The sequence below is a fragment of the Cotesia glomerata genome, linkage group LG3 (assembly GCF_020080835.1).
Source record: "Cotesia glomerata isolate CgM1 linkage group LG3, MPM_Cglom_v2.3, whole genome shotgun sequence".
Taxonomy (NCBI): Eukaryota; Metazoa; Arthropoda; class Insecta; order Hymenoptera; family Braconidae; genus Cotesia; species Cotesia glomerata.
Window position 1 is genome coordinate 15,382,105 of NC_058160.1, and position 23,567 is coordinate 15,405,671.

The 23,567-nt window shown below is 33.5% G+C and overlaps 2 protein-coding genes and 1 long non-coding RNA gene across 3 annotated transcripts in view; 2 read left to right on the forward strand and 1 right to left on the reverse strand.

The window, feature by feature from the left end:
* The window catches only part of LOC123261717 (potassium voltage-gated channel protein Shaker), a 1,350,734-nt gene that overhangs the window by 1,295,476 nt on the left and 31,691 nt on the right, over positions 1 to 23,567 (forward strand). The window lies entirely within an intron of this gene.
* LOC123261753 lies at positions 6,251 to 6,722 on the reverse strand. The gene is made up of 2 exons (XR_006508758.1): positions 6,616 to 6,722; positions 6,251 to 6,298 (listed from the first exon to the last, which is right to left on the reverse strand). It is a non-coding gene; the product is annotated as an uncharacterized LOC123261753 (long non-coding RNA).
* Positions 15,017 to 19,742, forward strand: LOC123261373. The gene is made up of 4 exons (XM_044722966.1): positions 15,017 to 15,178; positions 15,295 to 15,636; positions 16,603 to 17,476; positions 17,665 to 19,742. The coding sequence occupies exons 1-4, from the start codon at positions 15,017 to 15,019 to the stop codon at positions 19,740 to 19,742; spliced, it is 3,456 nt and encodes a 1,151-aa protein (XP_044578901.1).

Consider the following 23,567-nt stretch of genomic DNA (forward strand, 5'->3'; position numbering starts at 1 on the left):
CTAAAATGCAAGAGACTAAACTCTTAACCTGTAGCTGCAATAATACGCACATCCGATCACTTGAAGTGATCAGAGGCGACTCTCCAACTCGACTGTCCTCTACGAGGTCTAAGACTCAACTCTCCTTAACAAAATCTAAAATCCAACTATCTTTAACAAAATCTAAAACTCAAGTATTCTTAAACGTGACTCACTCCCAACTCAAATTTCTATATTCAATTAATCCCCATAAACATTTTAATCTCTAAATCAAACAATTGAGGCTCAGAGTACGGATATTCCTTTAGTGGATGCTCTCCGGGAACTGACTACTGCTGAGATCGAAACCAAAAACGTAACTCAAAACGTAACTTAAACTCGAAATTAAAATATCAAAAACGTAACTCAAACGTAACAAAAACTTAACGAAAAACGTAAACGTAAACGTAACTCAAACTGATCCCATGTGCTTTCGTCATGTTCCTCTACATTGGAGCGCTGGCGGCTCAACCAGACCTAGGCATTTCACCCGGAAGTCTCAAAGGGTTAGACCAACGTCTCACATCAAACGAAACCGGGTGACTTATAGTCCCGTTCCTCGGTAACGCTGATTTACCCACATACTCTGCAACCTCCAAACTCAATAACTCAAAACTTACCATTCGAAACTCAAAACTAAAAATTCAAAACCCACAAACTCAAAATAACTCAATAAAACCCATAAATAACTCGACCTCTATATTTTTCAAAAACTTGACTCTAAAACTGATTCAAATTTCAAAAATCTCAAAAGCTCGACGGTAACTGTAACTCTCTTAATTCACACTAAAACTGTAGCTCCTCGTTACTCGGCATCTACACTTGGACTCTACTCACTAAAGACTCGCTAAGAACTCACTGAAGGTTCGCTAAAGATTAACTTTTAATCCTCTCAATTATTTTCTATAAAATTTTGGCCTTGGAATATCGGCTTAAAATCAAAAAAAATCCGTTGGCGCTAGTGACGTTCTTTTTTAATAGACCCCGGTCGATAAAATAACGTCACAATATGTATATATATATATATATATATATATATATATATATATATATATATATATATATATATATATATACAGGGTGTCCCAGAAGTAACGGACGCCATTGTAGCATCTGATAAACAAAATAATTCTGAGACGAAAAGTCCTTAGCCATTTTTTAATCAGACGCATAGATAATTAATTATTAATTAAAATAACGTCCTTTTATGCGTTAGAGAGAGAGCGCTAGTGTCAAGTCAAGTGCGTTTCAACGAAGACGCTTGCACGTGTGAATGTGTAAGTAAATATGTGTGACTACGTTAGCTATATGAAGCTATAGAAGCTAGTTAGTCATACAGTTAGTTGTGTCTTTGTTTGGCACATACTTTACTGGACACTGGCGCTCTCTCTCTAACAAATAAAGAGACGTTATTTTTAATTAATAATTAATTATCTATGCGGTTAATTGAAAAATGGCTAAGGACTTTTCGTCTTAGAATTATTTTTTTCATCAGATGCTACAATGGCGTCCGTGACTTTTGGGACACCCTGTATATATATATATATATATATATATATATGTATACCTCAGTATAGCGTGGCGACCCGTCGCTACAGAAAGCGTCGCCACGCTAACAATTCGGTTTACAGGTGAGCCTATAGATGTTTCAAATCAAAAACAATCAATCAGACAGTAAAGAATCGAACCAAACATATTACTTTTGTCTTATCCAAATTTAACAGAAACTGTTGTGGTAGAAGGAACTCATGAGGTATGACAATGAGTACTTTTCATAAATCTGTAATTGTTGTACACAATTGTGCGACAAGAATTGTGAAGAAACTAATATTTCATATCTTAGCTTGAAGATTCCTTGTTTAAAAAAATTGATTGAAAAGAATTAAAAATGATAAAATTTGAATTTTTGTCAATAATTTCAATTCTGCTTATATATATAGAGTTATACAGTTTGCACGGAACAACCGCTTTTCAATTCTTTTCATTTAATATTTTTCATCAGGGATTGTTCTTGAATACTTATTTCGTATGTGTACACCTGTATATTACTTATTACGATGTACATTAGGGTGAGCCAAAAAAACCGACTTTTTTTTTTTTAGTCTCGAGTAAAAAAATGTTAGTTTTCGATATTTTAAGAGCCCTCTCTAAAGGACAGCTAAAAACAAAATTATAAGATGTCGCTCCAAATTTTTTTAAATTTCAAAAATCGAATTTTTTTCTCGTTACGGTATAATTTTATAGACTAAAAAAAAATAAGTTTTTGAAAATTTCAATTCAAAATTTAAATATTGAAAGGTCACTCGTACTTTTTTTCATTTTATTAGTGCATTAGTTTAGATTTTTTCGAGCGACCTTTTACTATTCCAATTAAAATTCCATGCATTTTTTTTTTATTTTTTATCACAATAATCGATAAAAATACATTACGCGATGAACAAAAAATCAAGAACAGTGTAGAAAACATAATAATTTTTTAATTTAATAATTTCATTTAATCAACTGCCAGGTGTAGGTTCGAATCCCAAGCTGGTCTTGGAAACCAGCTTAGTTGAGATTTGACGCTTGCCGCGTAGGTTAAGATTGTCACAAACCAAAAAGACCCCAACGTACGGCTCCCAACTGTTAAAGTCGGCAGGATGACCACAGAAGTTAAAACCAACTCTAAATAATAATTAATTATAGAAAAAAAAAATTATGAGCGACCTTTTAAAATTTAAATTTTGAACTGAAACTTTCAGAAACTTATTTTTTTTAGTCCATAAATTTATACCGTAAAGAGAAAGAAAATTTGAAAAAAAATTAATTTTTGATGAATTTTGAAATTAAAAATATTTGGAGCAACCTCTTAAAAATTTTTTTGAGCTGTCCTTTAGAAAGGGCTCTTAAAATATCCAAAAACTAACATTTTTTCACTAGAGACTCAAAAAAAAACATTTCATTTTTTTTGGCCACACTTAATGTACATATTTAATTTATGACAGCCGAATTTTCATAATAAACCTGTTTTTTTTTTTTTTAATCTAGTTTGTTGTCATTGATGGTTTAAAAATTGAAGCAGACAATATGTCAGAAATTCTGATGCAAAACACAATGAGACGACGTGCTATCTTGTAATGAGAGAAATGTGGCCGCCGGATGTAATGAAAAAATATGTTTCTGATACGACAAGAAAATGTAGAAGTACAAACAATTACAACCCCTGAAGATCGGAAAAAATTGAAAAGTATGTATTTCAAGGGTTCTACATATAAATAATGTTTGAAAAGTTGAAGGAGTTTAAAAAAATTAGGAAAACGGTTAAGCCTAAATGCTATCCCGGCATCTTCCCGCTAATTCCATATCTAAGCGCTTAAAATTGCAGTTATGAGATTTTTAGCTCTCATACACATATAAATAGTCGGTTTTTTTGCGCCACCCTAATATATATAAGGTAAAAGACCCCTTTAGTGGCGGGGACCCCTTTAGCGGCACTTTAATTAATTTTGCTATTTATTTAATCAATTTAATCATTAATTTATATTATAAGTATTTTATTTCTAATCTTTAAGACTTCTAGATCACAGAAATGTTCAATTTTGATTTCAGGGAAAATCTTTTTAGTAAAAAAAAAATTTTTCTTTTTCAACCAAACTGAAACTCCGAGCAAATTTTAAATTTCTTAATAATTCCGTTAAGATTGATCACATTTTTAAAAGCGAATTTCTAAATATTATTCACATATAATTATACTAGCAATTATCATTACAGATTTTGAAAAGTCTATAGAATCACAAAAGTATTTATTTACCTTTTTTAAAATAAATATTACTAAAAAAAAACAAAAATGACACTAGTAAGGGCATGAAAATTCTCTAGCGCCAATTACCGCCAACGTTAAAATCAAAGGCACTCCACCCTTTTTATATAGCAAATCTGTTTATGTTCATAAACGTTCTGTCTGATTGTACAGTTATTAACAATCTCAATACGAGTCTTTTAAAAGTGGTCAAGAATATATTTTTGCTTAAATAATTTTAAATTCAATTATCGTTAATTTTATCATTTTTTGTCTAATAAATGTGTTTGTAAATAATACTTCAGTGTTTATAATATATTTTTTGAAAAATTTTACGCATACGGGCTAGATCCGCCACTAAAGGGGTCAGTAGTATGCCACTAATTGGATCAGGGGATTATTGGCCCTGCCATTAATGGGGTCATTTGAATAATGGATTTTAAAAAATTATAAATAATGGTAAATTTGGAAATATTAAAATTTTTTTAATTAATTATGTACGTTTAAACATTAATGAAGGCAATAGGTACAAAAAAATTTAATATTTGTACTTTAACTATAATAACAAAATTATTCTGTTAACCCCCTTCCTTATAGTGCCACTAATGGGGTCTTTTACCTTATACATACATACATACATACAGACAGACAGACACCACCGCGGGAATAGTCAGGGAAGCTTCCTACGGCCTCGAAACGTCGAGATCCTATGAAAACTCGATTTTTGAAAAACGGGATAAAAACAATAATTTCCCGATTTTTGAGTTTTTAACTTTCTCAGCGGAAAGTTAAAAAATTCCGATCCATTGTTCAAAATTAAAATTTATCTCATGCTATTTTCAGAGGCTACAAAATCTTAATTTTCAATATTCAACTAACGTTTTTGAAAATAAACTAAAATTTAAAAAAAAGTTACAAGATTTTTAAAAATAATAATGTACAATGAAAAATTGTATAGCAAAATAAAAAAATGTTGTCTATTGTTCTCGATTATAAAACCTTATTTTAATTTCAAAAATTTAGATTTTAATTTTCTTTTTCTGATTATAGAAATTTGTTTATATCTGCAAAGACTTCGTGAAATTCATTATGGCAAAAACTCTAACGATGACATTGGCATACATTTAAAAAATTGGATGAGCATGACTTTTCATGCATGCAGAAGAAAAATGAAAAAACAATCAAGAAAATGTAGTCAATTAACTTCATTTTAAGTTAGGAGTACTACGCAATGGTTACAACTGATATGAGTAGAATAAATTGTAAACTGTCGTGCTGTGATAGTTGATAATTACACTGATGCTACTAATATTATTATTATTATTACTACTGATATTATAATTATTATTATTTAGATATACAGATTGTTGTTCGTACTGTCGTATTAAAATAAGTATAAATTATATGTTGTAAAAACATAAATTGTCAGTATTTTATATATATGTACTAAGATATTTAAAAGTAATAAATACTTTTTTTTTTAATTATCTATGGTATTTCATATTATAAATTATTGAGTAGAAAAATTAAGTAGGCATACCTTAAAAACAATATTAATGCTGTTTTAAGAGTATTCACTGTGAAATTTGCGTGTGACCACCGTGAATACACTATAAGTTCACGATAAATTTACCGTGTTAACATCGCGAATTCACTGTATATTTTCTGTGAAATCACAGTGAATTCATTGAGTAAATACTGTGAATCTATGGTGGAAACACTGTGATTCTACTGTGAATTCATTGTGAAAACATTGTGATTTTACCGTGAATTCATTGTGAAAAGACTGTGTACAAATGGGACAAATGCACTGTGTAAGCACAGTGAAATCACACAACTTACACGGAGTTTTCACTGTGATTTCACTGTGATTCCAAAACCGCGAGGGTATGGATAAATTTGTATTTTCATTCAAAATAATTAAAGTAATTTGAAAATGGAAAATAAGTAGCAACGTTCAGTCAAAGGCACTGGGTAGCTATGAATAAATTTTTATTCTCATTTAGAACGAATAAAGTAATTTAATCCGAACAAAAACAATTTCACTGTAAAAAATTGCGCCAAGTCCACGTTCATAAAACTCATCTCAATAACATTTGCACTTTACAAAAAAAATTAGGCTCGTTTTAATAATTTTCATTCTCTACAAAAAAATGTGAAATACAAAAAAATACCAAGAAACCGTCATAATGTTGAAAAAATTGAAAAAAAAATTGTTGAAAATTAAAAAATTGAAAAAAAAATTTTTTATCGTACTTAGCGCGCGTCATTGAGTACCCCAAATTTTTTCGGAAGAATTTCAACTCAAGAAAAATCGATTTCGCTTGTATATATATAATCATATTATATATTTATATAGATTTCATTAGTCAAGGATACTGAACTCATTGAAAACATTGCTTAGTGTATTAATTATCAGTTTTAGTGAAAAAACCCGTTCTTAAAATTTTTTTCAGATCTTCAGTGAGAACAACTGTCAATATGGTGGTGTGTTCAAGAAATCTGAAATTATATAAAATTTTTGGATTCATTTTTTTTCAGCTTCGTCATTAATCTTTAATGAAGAACCTTATGCAATATTAAAGTTTGATATTGCTTCGTTTAATTTCAATTAACACATTTTGATTGGCACTCACACCGCATTGTCCCAATTTAGTCGGCCATATGTTTTATTTTTCAGTAAACACAATTCTCACAATGCAACCGACCCAACGTATGCATGCGTATCGACTTATATGTAGTTTGCATAACTGCGTATGACATGTCAATTTTACCTAACTTTTGTAAAACTTATTATGAAATAACATAGGTTGACTTACTTATAAATTTCTCGGCATTAAAAGGATGTTTATTTATCCTGAAAAAATTTGGGGTACTCAATGACGCGCGCCAAGTACGATAAAAAAGTTTTTTTTAATTTTTTAATTTTCAACAAATTTTTTTTCAATTTTTTCAACATTATGACGGTTTCTTGGTATTTTTTTGTATTTCACATCTTTTTGTAGAGAATAAAAATTGTTAAAACGAGCCTAATTTTTTTTGTAAAGTGCAAATGTTATTGAGATGAGTTTTATGAACGTGGACTTGGCGCAATTTTTTACAGTGAAACTGTTTTTGTTCGGATTTCAGTATTTTTTGTAATTATAATAAAAATTGACAATTTTAATTTAATACATTTCCGGTGGCAAACTATCCCCTTTAAGCTATAGTTCATGTAAAAGTTATTCTTGCGCCGCCTGGCGTGTGTAATTGCAAGCTGTCAAATAATCTTTTTTTCACTGTAGTTTCCCATCTATTATAACAATAGCATGCATCCTTATATTATTTAGTCTCTGGCCGTCCACTTTTTACATAAGAAAAAAGTTAAAATCTAAAAATCTGGGTCGCTATAGTTTGTGATTAGGGTCGCTGTAGTTGCTGATTATTTTTAATAATTTTAAATAGAAAATATAAAGATAATTGATAATAATCAAGTAATACGCGTAATAAAAAGCATGAACTACCATTATAAAATATCACATAGAAAAAAAATCAAAACAAATTTGAAAAAAAATTTGTAACCTCAAAAAACCGTTCTGCTTACGATATATACACACTCGGTAGTCTGGCTTGAGAACGGAACTTGGCGCCAGACTCTATCGAGTCTGTTGATTTTTTCATTTTTCTATTTTATATCTTTTTGTAAAGAAAAAAAAAAATTTTTTTTTTCCTTAATAGTCTTATGAACGTGGACTTGGCGCGATTTTTTTTCAGTGAAACTGTTTTTGTTCGGATCATAATTACTATTATTGTTGTTGTTATTATGATTACCAATATTGTTTATTGTTATTATGATATTGTTGTTAGTAAATGACACAATGTATCAAAGCATAGTTATGTTACGTATTATCAAGGGATTAAGATTATTTAAAACCCGCCGAATTGAATGACAGTGCCATCAACAGGCAACAACTATGCGATTATAGAATGTACACTATCCTCAATGAAAATTCCCAAGACACTGAACAGCTGGTGTATCCCAAGAAAGTAGAACTCGAACAACGTTTAGTCTGCTGTGTATTTAGACTGGTTAATAAATATTATGTAAGAAATATCATCGTTTCAAACTTCGCTCAATTAACAAGTATTGCCACCTACAGGCAACAATCATCAAGACGTTTGTAGTATCTGTACATTGCTCGAACAGAATTACTCAGATCTTGATAAGCCGACTTTTCCGAAGAAAGCAAAATCAAACAATTCTAGCTCTTTTAGGGCCAGTTTTTCAAATCAAGATAAAATTTTATCCAGGATAAAATTATGATGCCAGTATATTTATATATATGAAATATATAGATATATTTTATCATTAGATAAAATTTTATCCTAGATTGAAAAACTGGCCCTTAAATATTGACTCTAGTTAATAAAAACAACAAAATGAAAAGAAAGTATATTTAGAAAAATACATATGGAAAGTTATTCACTAATTAATTCTAGGGATTTTATGTTAAAGAAAAATTTTAACATTATTTGTTATTAAAAAAATTTTCAATTCAAAGTTTGTATTTTTCCCGCGGAAATTGAATGTTTATAAAGTTTCAATATAAATCATTTAAAGTATCACTTTTCGTACAATCTTCAGCAGCATTGATAAAATTTTATATCAATAAGCCGCGAATACTTTTTAGCTCAGATTGATAAACTAAATGATCAGTTGTAAGCTTTTAATTTCACATATATTTTGAAAAATTTTTTAAATTTTGTATTTGTGATAGTTGTAAATTTGAATTTAATACTTTAATACTTAATAATTAAAAAACAATATCAATGATAATATTGATAAACCACATTATCAATTTATTTTTACCATTATAAATATTTTTAGTATTATCCTTATTGTCATTCTTGATATTGTCGTTATTATAATTATTATTATTTTAATTATTATTTAGTGTCAATATCATATTGTTGTTAGTAAATATCACAATTCGTAAACTTATAAATAATATCCGTATTATGTAAGAAATATCATCGTTTCAAACTTCGCTTAATTAACAAGTAGTGCCACCTACAGGCTACAATCATCAAGACGTTTGTAGTATCTGTACAGTGCTCGAACAGAATTACTCAGATCTTGATCAGCTGACTTTTCCGAAGAAAGAAAAATCAAACAATTCTAGCTCTTTTAAGTATTGACTCTAGTTAATAAATACAACTAAATGAAAAGAAAGTATAATTAGAAAAATACGAATGGAAAGTTATTTAATAATTAATTCTAGGCATTTTATATTAAAAAAAAATTTTAACATTATTTGTTATCAAAAAAATTTTCAATTTAAAGTTTGTATTTTTCCCGCGGAAATTGAATGTTTATAAAGTTTCAATATAAATCATTTAAAGTATCACTTTTCGTACAATATCTAGCAGCATTGATAAAATTTTATATCAATAAGCCGCGAATACTTTTTAGCTCAGATTGATAAACTAAATGATCAGTTGTAAGCTTTTAATTTCACATATATTTTGAAAAATTTTTTAAATTTTTATAGTTGTGATAGTTGTAAATTTGAATTTAATACTTTAATACTTAATAATTAAAAAACAATATCAATGATAATAATGATAAACCATATTATCAATTTATTTTTACCATTAAAAATATTTTTAGTATTATCCTTATTGTCATTGTTAATATTGTCGTTATTATAATTATTATTATTTTCATTATTATTTAGTGTCAATATCATATTGTTGTTAGTAAATATCACATTTCGTAAACTTATAAATAATATTCGTATTATGTAAGAAATACCATCGTTTCAAACTTCGCTTAATTAACATGTAGTGCCACCTACAGGCTACAATCATCAAGACGTTTGTAGTATCTGTACAATGCTCGAACAGAATTACTCAGATCTTGATCAGCTGACTTTTCCGAAGAAAGCAAAATCAAACAATTCTAGCTCTTTTAAGTATTGACTCTAGGTAATAAATGCAATTGAATTAAAAGAAAATATATTTAGAAAAATACATATGGAAAGTTATTTAATAATTAATTCTAGGGATTTTATATTAAAAAAAATTTTTAACATTATTTGTTATTAAAAAAATTTTCAATTCAAAGTTTGTATTTTTCCCGCAGAAATTGAATGTTTATAAAGTTTCAATATAAATCAATGAAAGTATTACTTATCGTACAATATTTAGCAGCATCAATGAAATTTTATATAAATAAGCCGCAAATACTCTTTGGCTTAGATTAACTAACTATTATCAATTGAAACTTTAATTTTACATGAATTTTTACATTTTTTTGTAGTTGAGATAATTATAAATTTAAATCTAATCCTCAATACTCAATAATTTGAAAATGATAATAGTAATAATAATTATAATTATAATAATAATAAATATTGTTGCTATTATATTTATCAATTTATTATTAACATTATAATTATTTCCATTTTTTAACTATCATTATTATTATTATGTTATTAAATGCTCAGGGGGGTTGTCCCCGGAGTCCGATTCTCCGAGGGCCCAGCCTGAGCTCCATCCATTACTGCTGTACCACTCCGCACAACAAGGCGGTTAGTGATCACAGCAGGCCAGAGTCATTTTCCTAAGTAGACGGAGGGAACCTAGTATGACAGCCTTCTGCATCCTGACCGCCAAGAATTCAGCTTTTGATGAGCAAGCTGGAACTCTGGCAAGTGAGGATACAAAAGACTGTTTCATCCCTCCGAGGACGCCAACAATCAGGACGACGAGCTTGACACGGTAACCTGGGTAAAGTTTGCCAATTTCAAACAGGAGATCCTGATATATCTGTCTTTTGTGCTCTTCTTTGGCTGAGATGTTGTATTCAGCCGGGGCCGAGAACTCAATGACATAAATGTCACGAGTAGCCTTGTCGAAGAGCACAATATCAGGTTTGTTGTGATCTATCCGCCGAGTTGTTGCAAACGGCATGTTCCAATAAATTTTGCAACTGTCATTCTCAACAACCTGGGGAATATCTCCTGGCAGATAGGGCAGCACTGGTGTCACGTCAATACCGTAGCGGTGACGAAGATAGTAGTACAGTACTCTCAGGGCAGCATTGTGACGCTGGATGTATGCACCTCTCGCCAGCACAGGACATGCTGACAAAATGTGCATAAGCGTCTCCGGATGTTGTTTACACGCCCTGCAGGTCGTGTCCGGGAGCTGCACCTGGAGCACCTTGCTACGGTACTCTAGAGTGTTAATGACACCATCTTGGCAAGCAAATATGAACCCTTCAGTCTCGGACATCAGGCCAGCTGACTTTAAGAAGGAAAACGTCAGCTGGGTGGACAAGCCATGATCACGCACGTGTTTGAAGAACACGCTGTGCATAGACTTGTCCATCAGTTCGGCTAGGAGTAGTTTTTCCTCGGCGTTCCTGATGACGCTCTTGAATTCCTCCTTTCGGAGTTCCATAAGAGCGTTTATTTCTCCAAGACCAAGGGTTCTTGCCGCATATATTGCTGCCTTATATAAGAACGACCCCTTATGCGCATTCTCATGTTTATGAACAATTTGCATAAGAAAGTCATCCTCGTCTGCAGTGAAATTGACAACTTCGTGTGTTAAACCCAGGACCAAACGATCATGCAGTCGCTCCAAACTCTGCAGACCTCTCCCACCGATCGACCGGGAGAGGTATAATCTGGCGACTGATGAATTGGGGTGCATGCTCCGATTCATATTGATAACCTTACGGGTTTTGATGTCGAGATCTCGTAAATCCTTTCGGGCCCATTTTAAGACACCGAAAGAGTATAGTAAGACTGGGACAGCGAGCATGTTAGTGGCGGAGACTTTATTTTTGCCGGAAAGTTCGGAGGACCAGATTTTCCGGAGTCTCCTAACATACTCGCTACGGAGAGTTGCTTGGACTTCGGGGACCGCATGCATGCGGTGCTCTTCCATTCCTAGATATATATACAACTCTCCGGCATCTAATTGTCTTAAGATGCTCCCATCTACCAACTCGACATCATCACTCGTATCAGAGCACTTACCCCTCGCCAGATGTACGACCGCACACTTGTCCAACCCAAAAGACATTCCGACATCCCGCGTGTACTCTGCTACGATGTTCAGGGCCGCCTGTAGATGATCTTCATCAGCACTATATAGCTTCAGATCATCCATATAAAGCAGATGGGTAATCGAGTATTTTCGATCACCCGGAGGCCCCACAGAGTACCCATGGGTTTTACGGAGAGCAACAGATATAGGCAGCAGTGAGATGCAAAACAGCAAAGGGCTCAAGGAATCGCCTTGGAAGACCCCTCGTTTGTACTCTACAACTCCGGTTATGTGCAATGCGTTTCCACTTCCAATGTAAAAACGCGTTCGCCAGAGCTGCATTGTACGCCGAATGCATTCCACTATTTCAGGATTGACCCCCAGGCATTTGAGGAGATATAAAATCAACTCATGAGAAGTTGAGTCAAATGCCTTGCGATAGTCGATCCAGGCCATTGACAGGTTGCGTTGATAGTAGATCGCATCTTGTGTGACACATCGATCAACTATCAAGTTCTCTTTGCAACCTGACAGGCCTCTTTTGCTGCCACGCTGTTCATATATCTGTTGCCATACAGGTTCTATCTCCTGCAAAATACGGTTGTTTAAAATTTTTGTAAAAATTTTATAAACCGCATTCAAGCAGGTGATAGGCCTGTAATTCTTTGGGTCAGACAAGTCACCTTTTTTTGGTATCAGTACGGTTCGCCCTTCCACGAGCCAGTCTGGAATCGGTTCGTCAGCTCTAATGTACGATGTAAATATACGGGCCAGATGGAGGTGTGTAGAAGTAAACTTCTTCCACCAAAAGACATTTATGCCATCTGGTCCCGGGGCAGCCCAATTTTTGCTTCCATTTAGAGCTGAACGAACTTCATTCACACTGACTGCAGGGCTCTCTTCATCAGCATTCTGTCTACGGTGTTCCCGACAGAATGCTTTAAAGTCGTGCAGAGCTGGAGTATTGGCGTTCACGTTTGGTTGATCTCCATACAACTCAGTCCAAAAGCTTCCACCCGCTCAGGTGTTGGATAATTCCCGGTAACATCGGTCTTTGGTGTCAGAAAGCGTGAAGGGCTGGATCGAAACAACGAGTTGTCGACCAACCGCTTCAGCCTTTTCTCTAGTGACTTTTTGGCAGTCACTAGAGCCCGCAATTTATTGAGAGACTCTTCCTTGATGACAAGAAGAGTACTCTTATTCAGTGTGTGATGACGCCACCGAAGTTCAGCAGCAATGCGCCGAATTCGGGGCGTGTATGCTCTTTGAGTTGTTTCAAACTCAATCACACACTGAATGCGGGAGACCTGTTTCCGGGATCTGTCAATTTTGAGTCCAAGTTGTGAGATGCGCTGTCTCAACCTTGCCTCGATCGAGAGACAATGTCTCTCTCTCGGAAAAGCCGAAACTGCTGCACCATACACAACCTGGCTCACAGTGAGCAGGGTGGAATCCTCCAGGATGTTTGCACGGAGATCTTCATTTACCGCTTCTAGCTGTTGTTGGGAGTAAGTTATCTTTTTAGATATACTTACTTGCCGTCCTATAAAGGGATTGTTGTCATCCAAGGAGGAACGGCGTCGCTCTTGGTGTAATTGCGCCGGAAAGGAAAGTCTATTAGACTGCCTTCTATCCGGCACAAGCGATCTTCTATTACGCCGAAGATAAGCGGCATAATTACGCAGGTGTTTAGGCGTAAAATGCTCTAGCTCCGGATGCATATCACTCCAAAGAGTGTCTATCCGGGCCATATAACCGCTCACCCCCGGCTCGCTACGTTGGTAGCACACCAAGAGGTCGACTCGTAGTTCCTCCGTCCACTTAAAGTAAGTCCTTAAAGCGCCAGGGTCGTCATCGTTCATCGGGTCCGGCGTGCTCCTCCCACCTGATGAATGGTCCTCATCCGAAAAGGACCGGTTGTAGGGAGCACTTCTGAGATTACGTCTTGTTGTAACTCAGTATTTCAATGCAGTGGGTAGTTGGCCCACTGCATCGGCTACGTCGTTCGCCTACAGACCTGGTGTTATGGTCTGCGTTTCCCGCGATGCGCCGCTTGGAGGCCACGTAGCAAGCACCGCTTATTATTATTATTATTATTATAATTATTATTATTATTATTATTATTATTACTTCATTTAATCTGTAGTATGTGTACGACTTCGTACATGTGCCATTCTACAAGCGTGTATTACGTATAAAATTTGAATTTTCCGGAATTTGTAACACTCCGTATATATACGGTGCTGTTTGTGTACGGAGTCGTATCGTTTACTTGCTGTACCTTAGCCACATCGTTAGTTTATTATATAGAATTATATACAACAATACTTTCTCGCAGTGATCTCAAAGTCAATAAATAAAAGGATAACTGCAAGCAATTTACCTTAGTTTATTAACATATGTGTGAGCACCTTTAAGATTGGAGTTTACTTTTCTACGGTACTAACTTATATCTCGCGTTGGCTGCATTTTTTACCGCAAACTATCCCCTTGAAGCTACAGTTTATGTAGATATAATTCCAGTGCGCCCTGGCGGCCGTAAATGTAAGCTGTCAATACTTTTTTTAATTGTAGTTGCGTATCTATAGGAGGATTACTACACATTTTTATTTTATCTAGTCTGTGGCGCTGACTTTTCTCCATCATAAAAAAGTCAGAATCGAAAAATGTGAGCCCGCTATAGTATGTGCTGATAAAATTTAATAATTTCAAGTAAATAAATTGTTATAAGTGAATATAAATTAATTAATACGGTAAAATTAATTATGACCCACTGTTATAATATACAAATTAGTGAAAAAAGTACCGTATAATTAAATAAAATTATACAACCTCAAAAAACCGTTCTGCTTACTGTAAACACATTCGGTAGTCTGGCGCTCCGTTTGCAACGGGATTTTTGAACGGAACTTGGCGCCAGATTCTACCGAATCTGTAGATGTAGTGAAAAAAATTCACAAGGCTTACAACGAAAAAAATCCACACGTCAATCGAGCAGCTACTGCCAAATATCATGAAAAAAGATCAAAATCTAAATTATTGTCCTGGACTTCTAACCATTTGTCCGGTTTCAAGTACGATAGTAGAATAAATTATTCGAATGATAAAATTGTCAATCTTGGTCCACGTTCTCCTTGCCAATGGTGTCATGCTCTGAAATGGAAAGATGAGACTCAAGGAATGTGCTGCAGTAGTGGTAAAGTCCAACTTTCTAAGCTTGGCCCCTATGCTGAACCTTTACACAGCCTATTGACTCATCAGGATCCACTATCAGAACATTTTCTGAAAAATGCCCGTAAGTATAATGGATGTTTCCAAATGACATCTTTTGGAGCCAAAGAGGTAAGAGAAGAAAATTTTATGCCAACTTTCAAAGTTCAAGGGCAGGTTTATCACAGAATAGGCAGCTTGATGTCTGAACCTAATCAAAAGCCTTCTTTTCTTCAAATATACTTCAGTACTTTGTTGGTGATGAATGTCATGAAAGAGACATCCGTTGTGTAATTTATCCTGGCGTTTATCCGGAATTAGTTCATCAACTGCAGAAGTTGTTACATCAGCATAACAAATATCTTCAGGATTTTAAGGCTGCAATAGATTCAATTCTTAAAGATCAAAAAGACTTCAAAGTAATAATTAATGCTGACAGAAAACCGGCTGGAGAACATAAGGGCGGTTTTAATGCTCCTCAGGCAAAAGAAGTTGCAGTTCTAATTGTTGGACAGGATTTCGAAAAAAGAGACATTGTTTTTCACAGTAGAGACTGTTTTGTCGAAAACTATCCAATGCGGATAATTCCCGTAATTGTTTTAAATTATACGATAAAGTTGGGATTAGGAAATTAAATAAAAATACTTGGATTTTTTGGGGAACAATTTAGAAGAATTTATTTGTCCCCAAAGGAGGAAAACCCAGCTAGGCTGGGAAAAAACCTCCTTGATGAAATTATACAAGTAAATTGTGTATGTGTAAGTGTGAATGTGTAAAATTACGTTGCAATAACGCAATAGGGGTGAGCTCAACCGCCTTAGATAGAAAATTATCGATAATCTGAATTAGATAAGTCCCAAGGTGGGAGCTAGTAATATCTAATCACTTTGAACTATCTCAGCGTGAGATCTATTAATGTTCAATTGTCTCAAGGTGAGAGCAAATAATATTCAATTGATAACAGAATGTTAGTCAATTGAGTTTGATGTTTTTCGTGTAGAAATTAGTCAAATGATTTGAAGTTGGAATTTAATTATTTATAAGCTAAATTGAATAAGATCGTAATTAAATGTCAATAACTAATTTAATGTAATTAATTGTTAATATCACGCGTCAATTATGGATTGACTAAAGCCGCGTGGCTGATGCAATCCTTTGTTAACGGTGGCGCGTAATGGCCGCGTGGCGTCACTAAATAAATTTACTTGATTTAATTTATGTTAATTCACTGAACTATTGAACTGATTTAAATGAATTGAGAATTTAAAGTATAATTGAAGCTAATATAATTGTTTATATTTAATGAATAATTTAAATATTTAAATGAAAGTGGGATGTAAGTAAGAAATATCAGAATCGATTCGCACAGAGTAGTCGTACTAGTACAGATGTCCAAGCACAACTGTTGCAGCCGACCACGTGAGCCGGCTTCTCTACCGCTAACCAAGGCGCGCATGGGCGACGGCCATAGCGTGATACGATTATTCCCGAGTTTTAACGATTAAGCCCGAAGGCGCAATTCTTCTTATAAGTATGTGACTAGATCCTTTTCCTAGCGGTTAAACAGAGACAATAAGTTGATGCGAATTAGTGAAACACACCGCTCATATGATGCTTTACAATATCCTTTGATGTTCTGTTATGGAGAAGATGGCTATCACATCAACATATCTAAGCGTGACGAGACGACTAAACTGCCTCTCGATAAGACAGTATCTGCTTCAGAATTTTACAGCTTTAGAATTATGGAGCGTGAGAGTGAAGTGTGCTATTTATTGCGATTCCGCAATCTTTTAAATCAATTTTTAGTTGACATGTACGCAAAAATTGAGACTGAAAGACTTAACTATGTTCGTAACAACCAAAAAAAACTGAGAAGTGAGGAATACGTTCACTTGAAAGATGCTTTGTCAAAAAATGATGAACAATTATCAACAATGGGAAAAATAATTGTGTTGCCTTCTTCTTTTACTGGAGGACCCCGTTACATGCATGAGCGAACTCAAGATGCGATGACATATGTACGTCATTATGGACGGCCAGATTTATTTATAACATTCACCTGCAATCCTAAGTGGCCGGAAATAACGCAGCTTTTGAGTGAAGGTCAACAGTCTCATGATAGACATGACATCGTAGCGACGGTTTTCAATGTGAAAGTTAAACATATGATAAAACTTACAGTAGGTCGTATCTTTGGTGACACGAGGTGTCACATGTACACCATAGAATGGCAGAAACGTGGACTCCCTCATGTTCATATTCTATTATGGTTAGAAGAGAAAATGAGACCAGAGTCTATTGACCAAATTATCTGCGCTGAGTTACCTGATCCAGACATAAATCCAGATCTTTATCAAATTATCAAGACAACCATGGTTCACGGTCCATGTGGATCTTTCAATTTAAAATCACCCTGTGTTGTTAATGGTAAGTGCACAAAAAATTACCCCAAGGAATTTTTAAAAGAAACTCAAACAGGAGATGACGGATATCCCAAGTATCAATCCTAAAGCCGTACAATCCTGTTCTATCCCATACCTTCGGGGCTCATGTTAATGTTGAGAGTTATAACTCTGTAAAATCCATAAAATACATCTGTAATTATTTAAATAAAGGATCTGACCAAGCATCGTTTACCGTTCAGGATCTTGATGAGGTGACGAACTACCAGGCGGGACGTTACATCAGTAGCTCTGAAGCAGTCTGGCGAATACTTCGTTTTCCTATTCATGAATATGACAGGTTTCCTTCGGTGATGCATCTTGCTGTACATCTTGAAAATGCTCAAAGAATTTATTCTACTGAGCAAAATGTGGCTGACAAAGTAATTAATCCAAAAACAACAACACTAATGGCTTTTTTTGAGCTTTGCCAAGTTGATGACTTTGCAAAAACTCTTTTGTATGTTGAAGTTCCAGCTTATTACGTATGGAAAAATAACCGCTTTGATAGAAGAAAAAAGGGTAAGGTTGTTTCAGGTTATTTAGGAGTCAAGAAAGATCAAGTTTTAGGTAGAGTTTATACCGTGCATCCCGGAAATACTAAATGTTATCACCTGCGTCTTCTCTTACATGAGATTCGAGGTCCTACATCATTTTCTACTTTTAAAACTGTTGATGGAGTGATTCATCCAACATTTCAAGCAGCATGTAGAGCACTTGGTCTTCTAGAAGATGATACTAATTGGTGTCGCACTCTGGATGAAGCTTGCATCTCTGATTCGCCCTACAAGATCCGTGAGCTGTTTGCCATTATGTTAGTTTTTTGTCATGTTGACGACCTACCAAAATTATGGGAGAAATATCGAGATTATTTTTCAGAAGATATTAAGAGAGAGGTAGAACGAGACGGTGGAAATGTTGAGCTGTTACTTGATGTTATTTACAACAAATGTCTTATACTATTTGAAGATATTGTTATATCAATGTCTGGAAAAACACTTCTTCAGTTCGGTCTCCACTCTCCAATCCGAGATGAAAGGTTTATTGTCACTAATCGTCAATATTTGCGTAAATTGTCTTACGACACCGTCTATTTAACTAAAGTTGTAGCAGAAAATGTTCCTAAATTAAATCTAGAACAGAAAAAAGTTTACAATGAAATTTTAAATTCAATTATATCTGATTCTGGGCAGTTGTATTTTCTTGATGCTCCAGGTGACACTGGAAAAACGTTTTTAATCAATATACTGCTTGCGAAAATCAGGAGTGAAAAAAACATCGCTATAGCCATTGCTTCTTCAGGAATTGCTGCGACTTTGATAGACGGAGGTAAAACAGCTCACTCTGCCTTTAAACTACCTCTCAATTTAGGTTATTCTGAGTCTCCACTTTGTAAAATCTCTAAACAGAGTGATATGGCTCATGTGCTGCGAGAAGCAAAAATTATTATCTGGGACGAGTGCACTATGGCTCACAAAAATGGTATTGAAGCTCTAAACAGTTTGCTCCAAGACATTAGAGGTTGCTACCGAATTATGGAAGGAGTAATTGTTCTCTTGGCCGGTGATTTTAGACAAACTTTGCCTGTTGTGCCACGAGGAACACGTGCAGATAAAGTTAAAGCCTGTATCAAGTCATCAATTTTATGGCCTTCGGTCAAAGTTCTATCTTTGACCATCAATATGCGTGTTCATCTTCAGCCAAATTCGAAAGCAGAAGAGTTTTCAAAAATACTGATTGATATAGGTGATGGCAAAATTCCGGAAGAAGACGGAAGAATAAACGTGTCCTATATTAATTGTGAAACTGTCCCAGATTTAATCACCTTGACTGACAAAATATACCCGAATATTGACAAAGCTGGCGACAATTGTAGTTCATGGTTAAAGGAGAGAGCCATCCTCACACCAACCAATGAACAAGTCAATTGTATTAACAACTTTTTGCTGGAGAAACTGCCAACTGAGCAAGTAAGATATGAATCGGTGGACAAAGTACTGGAGGATGAAGAAGCTGTCCACTATCCTGTTAAATTCTTACACACTCTCAATCCACTAGGGATACCACCTCATGTTCTTCAACTCAAGATTGGCACTCCAATAATGTTGCTCCGCAATTTAAATCCGCCAAAATTATGTAATGGTACCAGGCTTCAAGTCAAGGTCTTACACAAAAATGTCATTGAAGCCATGATTTTCAACGGAAAATATGAAGGAGAAACTGTATTCATGTCAAAGTTTCTTATGCCATGATTAAGAAGGCACAAGGGCAGAGTTTAAAGATGACTGGTATTGATTTAAGAAATGACTGTTTCTCTCATGGCCAACTATACGTGGCATGCTCAAGAGTAAGTTCACCTGACAGCTTGATCATTCTTCAACCAATAGGAAAAACGAAAAATGTTGTATATAAAGAAGTTTTAAGTATTTAATTTTCTATTTTTGACTATATTAATGATTATTTCTTTAAATTAAATCGATATAATCAGAAAATAAACAGTAATTCAAATAATAAATATTCGAATTTTTAAAAATTTTTGGATCTACCGCTAGAGTGTTTTTAATTCAATTATTTTAAATATTTTATCTATATAATAATTTCTTTTTACTGTTACAAAAGAAATGTTTATCAAGCGTTCAATTTTGTTTAGTGTTAATTGATTGGATACATTTATAAATTGCAAAAGAATAGATAAGGTAAAAGCCCCAATAGATGATCACGTACCAGTATATGATCACTCCATGTATTTGTATATCTATATTCATAAATATAGGTATACTAATACATGGAGTGATCATATACTGGTACATGATCATCTATTGGGGCTTTTACCTTATAATAAATAATATATTTTAATAATTTTCAGGTTTATTGTAATGCTAAAACTTTGAACAATGTGTTTTTTGGATTTTAATTTACGTTTCTAATATACAAAGTTAGTGATCAAAAAAATTTTAAAACTATGAAAATAATAACAGTATAAAAATAAGAACCAATGTTAAAATAGAAAATGCTAGCAATATGCTGAAAAGTTCATAGTTTTAAATTTATAACCAATGTTCATTTAGAATTAGTTAATAAAAAAGATATAACTTAAATTACTGTCTTTTTATTTAGCACGACAGAGTATTGATGCCTAGGTTTAAGTTGTTTATATCCAATCTATATTTATATAGATTTGATATGTATAACAAATTCTAAACTTGATGGCATTGACACTCACGTCGATCCATGGTGTAGGCCTACTGGGGATCCCGCCATGTAAAATAATGGAAACGCATCGTACGACACAATATCTCCATGGTGATGTGGAAAGCTGTGTTATTTATTATTTTAACTCATATAAATCGATAAGACCCTAAGTAGTTAAGGTCATGTTAATTTTGTAAAATCCGTTTCCGATAAATAATTAGGCAGCTAGATATCACAATTTAATATTTCTTTCACTTAGCATGTATTTTATGCCACGCGAAGCAGGCGGGTAACGGCTAGTCAATGATACATGCAATCCTTTTCTATTTCATGAAGATGTATTGTTGACAATGAAAAATAACAGAATAAAAACTCTCCAGCGTTTAGAATCGTAAATCGGTCAAAAAATTCAACCTTGCGGCATCGTAGTTTCTCATAATGCTGAAAGCTTCTACTTATGCGCGAGACCTGACGGTCTTGTTAGCAACAATTCCATTGTTATTATCGTTAGTGTCTCAGATGATGAGCAATCTAACATCGAGGCGTCTTTAGCCAGTCATGAAAATATGAAAAATTTGTTTGTTAAAACTGACTCTAGTAAAATCAACACTAAACATTCAATGTATTACATGATTCAAGGTCAGCTCTATGTTACTAATATGAAATTTTGCTACTTTGCAGTTTATACACCGAATGATTTAAAAATTGCTGAAATTATTTATAAAGATGACCATTTTTGGTTAGAAAAAATGAAAATTAAGCTGAACAGGTTTTACTATTCTGCTCTAACAGATGAAATTGTTGACAGCAGATTAGCACGTAGTTTACCTATTCGCAAGGCTCCATTTACAATTGAAGCAAGAGCCAATAAAAATTTGGAAAAAGCTAATAAAGTAACCACAACAGCACAGCAATGAAGTAGTGCTCCAACTTTTTCAGTTGGTTCATTAACAAATGTTCATGATCAAGAGTCTCTGAACAATTATCGGACTGCGGTATTTAATCGACCGATTGAAGAATATCACAATGATATTCTGACTGACGGTAGTTTATTGGATGATCTTTCAATTTCTCGTTTCTTATTATTGTTAGAAAATAGAAATTTTACCATAGAATTACCAATAACTGCTTCAAACCCTTTAAATCAATCAACTTCAATCAATGATTTAGTAATCATTGGTGGACAGGCAGATTTCGAGCACTGGTGTTGTTTACATTTTGATGGTCATTACGTTGCTATTTACGATAGTTTAAATCGAAATGATTTAAAAGAGTTATCTAAACTGGAACTCAAATACCTACAAGTCCGATACCCACATCAATATAATCAAAATGAAATTATCTTTAAACTCGTAACTTGACAACCTGATAATACGACGTGTGGAGTATATGCAGCTGCGTATGCTACAACCATTGCATTAGGTGGTAACCCATGTACGATAAATTACTCTCACGATGCTGCAGCAATGCGAGAACATCTTTTTCTAATAATTTGTCAGAATCAATTAGTAGAGTTTCCTTGTACTCCTTAAAATTGGTCGTAACGTCAAACAATGAAAATTCTTGATCCTTTCTAAGAATATTTTCAAACGTGTTTTTTGTTTTAAAGTTCATCATGAATTCATGAGTAAAAATAACATCTAATAAAAAAATGTTATTCAAAATTCAAACTATTGCTGGAATAATTTTTTTAGTAACACACCAATTGACTAAGCAATTGATTTAGTGTTAGTAAATGTAATCGGCTTCGTTATTTGTGCAAACTGTTAAGCTACATTTTATTAACTTTTCATCACTCGCTCAATGAGCGCTGCGTTGCCTTTTCTACATTTATACGTTTTCCTCATAATTTTATTTGCAAATAAAGTTAAAAAAAAAATTTTGGTAAGAATAGGCTCAAATCCTGTTCGAATCAGTCGAGCCGTTCTACAATTTTGAGGAGACATTTACTCACACACATACACCCTTTTTTGCACTTACATGCAGGGAAAAGGAGAGGAGGTTTTTTAATGGGTGGAAATTCCACACTACCAGCCATCATACTTTCAAGATAGCGGTGTCTTTAAAAGATTTTTCCTTTATAAAAAAAAAAAAAAAAAAAAAATTCATACGGGGGGACATCCAGCTACGAATAATCAGAATAATTTCCTAGGGCTTAAAAAAATCAGAGAACTGTTGAGTAGTCGATTTTCATTAATTGAGATGAAATCAATAACTTCCCCATTTTATAAGAATCATTGATTTTAATACCTGGAACTCAAAAATTCAAATTTGAACGAATATTCTTATTCCGAAAAAAATTCAAATTTTGACGAATATTTCATGTCGGAAAAATCTAATATTTTCAAAAAAATTTTAAACGCAAAACATTAAATTTTTATAAAGTGTTTCATTAATAGATAGAAATTTTTCAAAAATTTTAAAAGTTATAAAAGGTTTTCATACATCTCCCTCCCCCACACATACATTCATACATACAGACATACTGACATACAGACACCATTGTAAATATCGTCGGAGAAGCTTCTTAGGATCTCAAAACGTTGAGATCTGATGAAAACTTGATTTTCGAAAAACGGGTTGAAACCAATAACCCCGATTTTCGAAAATCTTCGATTTTCTTAGCGGGAAGTTAAAAATTTTAGGAAACGATATCATTTACATCTTTGAAATTTCAAGAAATATCATTTATAAAATAATATTATTTCTTAAATGATATTATTTAAGATTTTAATATTGGAACTTTGAAGAAAATTTTAATTTTTAGAAAAAAAAAACCAAATTTTCAAAAAAGTTAGTTCTAAAAAGTTTCAAACACAGTAAAAAACTTTGTGTCATCGCGTCAAAAAATTTAGTGTTAAAAATTTTTGTGTTGAATATATAAC

What these genes read in the sequence shown, in the direction of transcription:
- LOC123261373 (XM_044722966.1), top strand. Translation starts at nt 15,017, where the DNA reads ATGTGCTGCAGTAGTGGTAAAGTCCAACTTTCTAAGCTTGGCCCCTAT. An exon ending in CATCTTTTGGAGCCAAAGAG is followed by an intron (nt 15,179 to 15,294) that starts GTAAGAGAAGAA and finishes AATATACTTCAG; the next exon opens with TACTTTGTTGGTGATGAATG. An exon ending in ATCCAATGCGGATAATTCCC is followed by an intron (nt 15,637 to 16,602) that starts GTAATTGTTTTA and finishes TCCTTTTCCTAG; the next exon opens with CGGTTAAACAGAGACAATAA.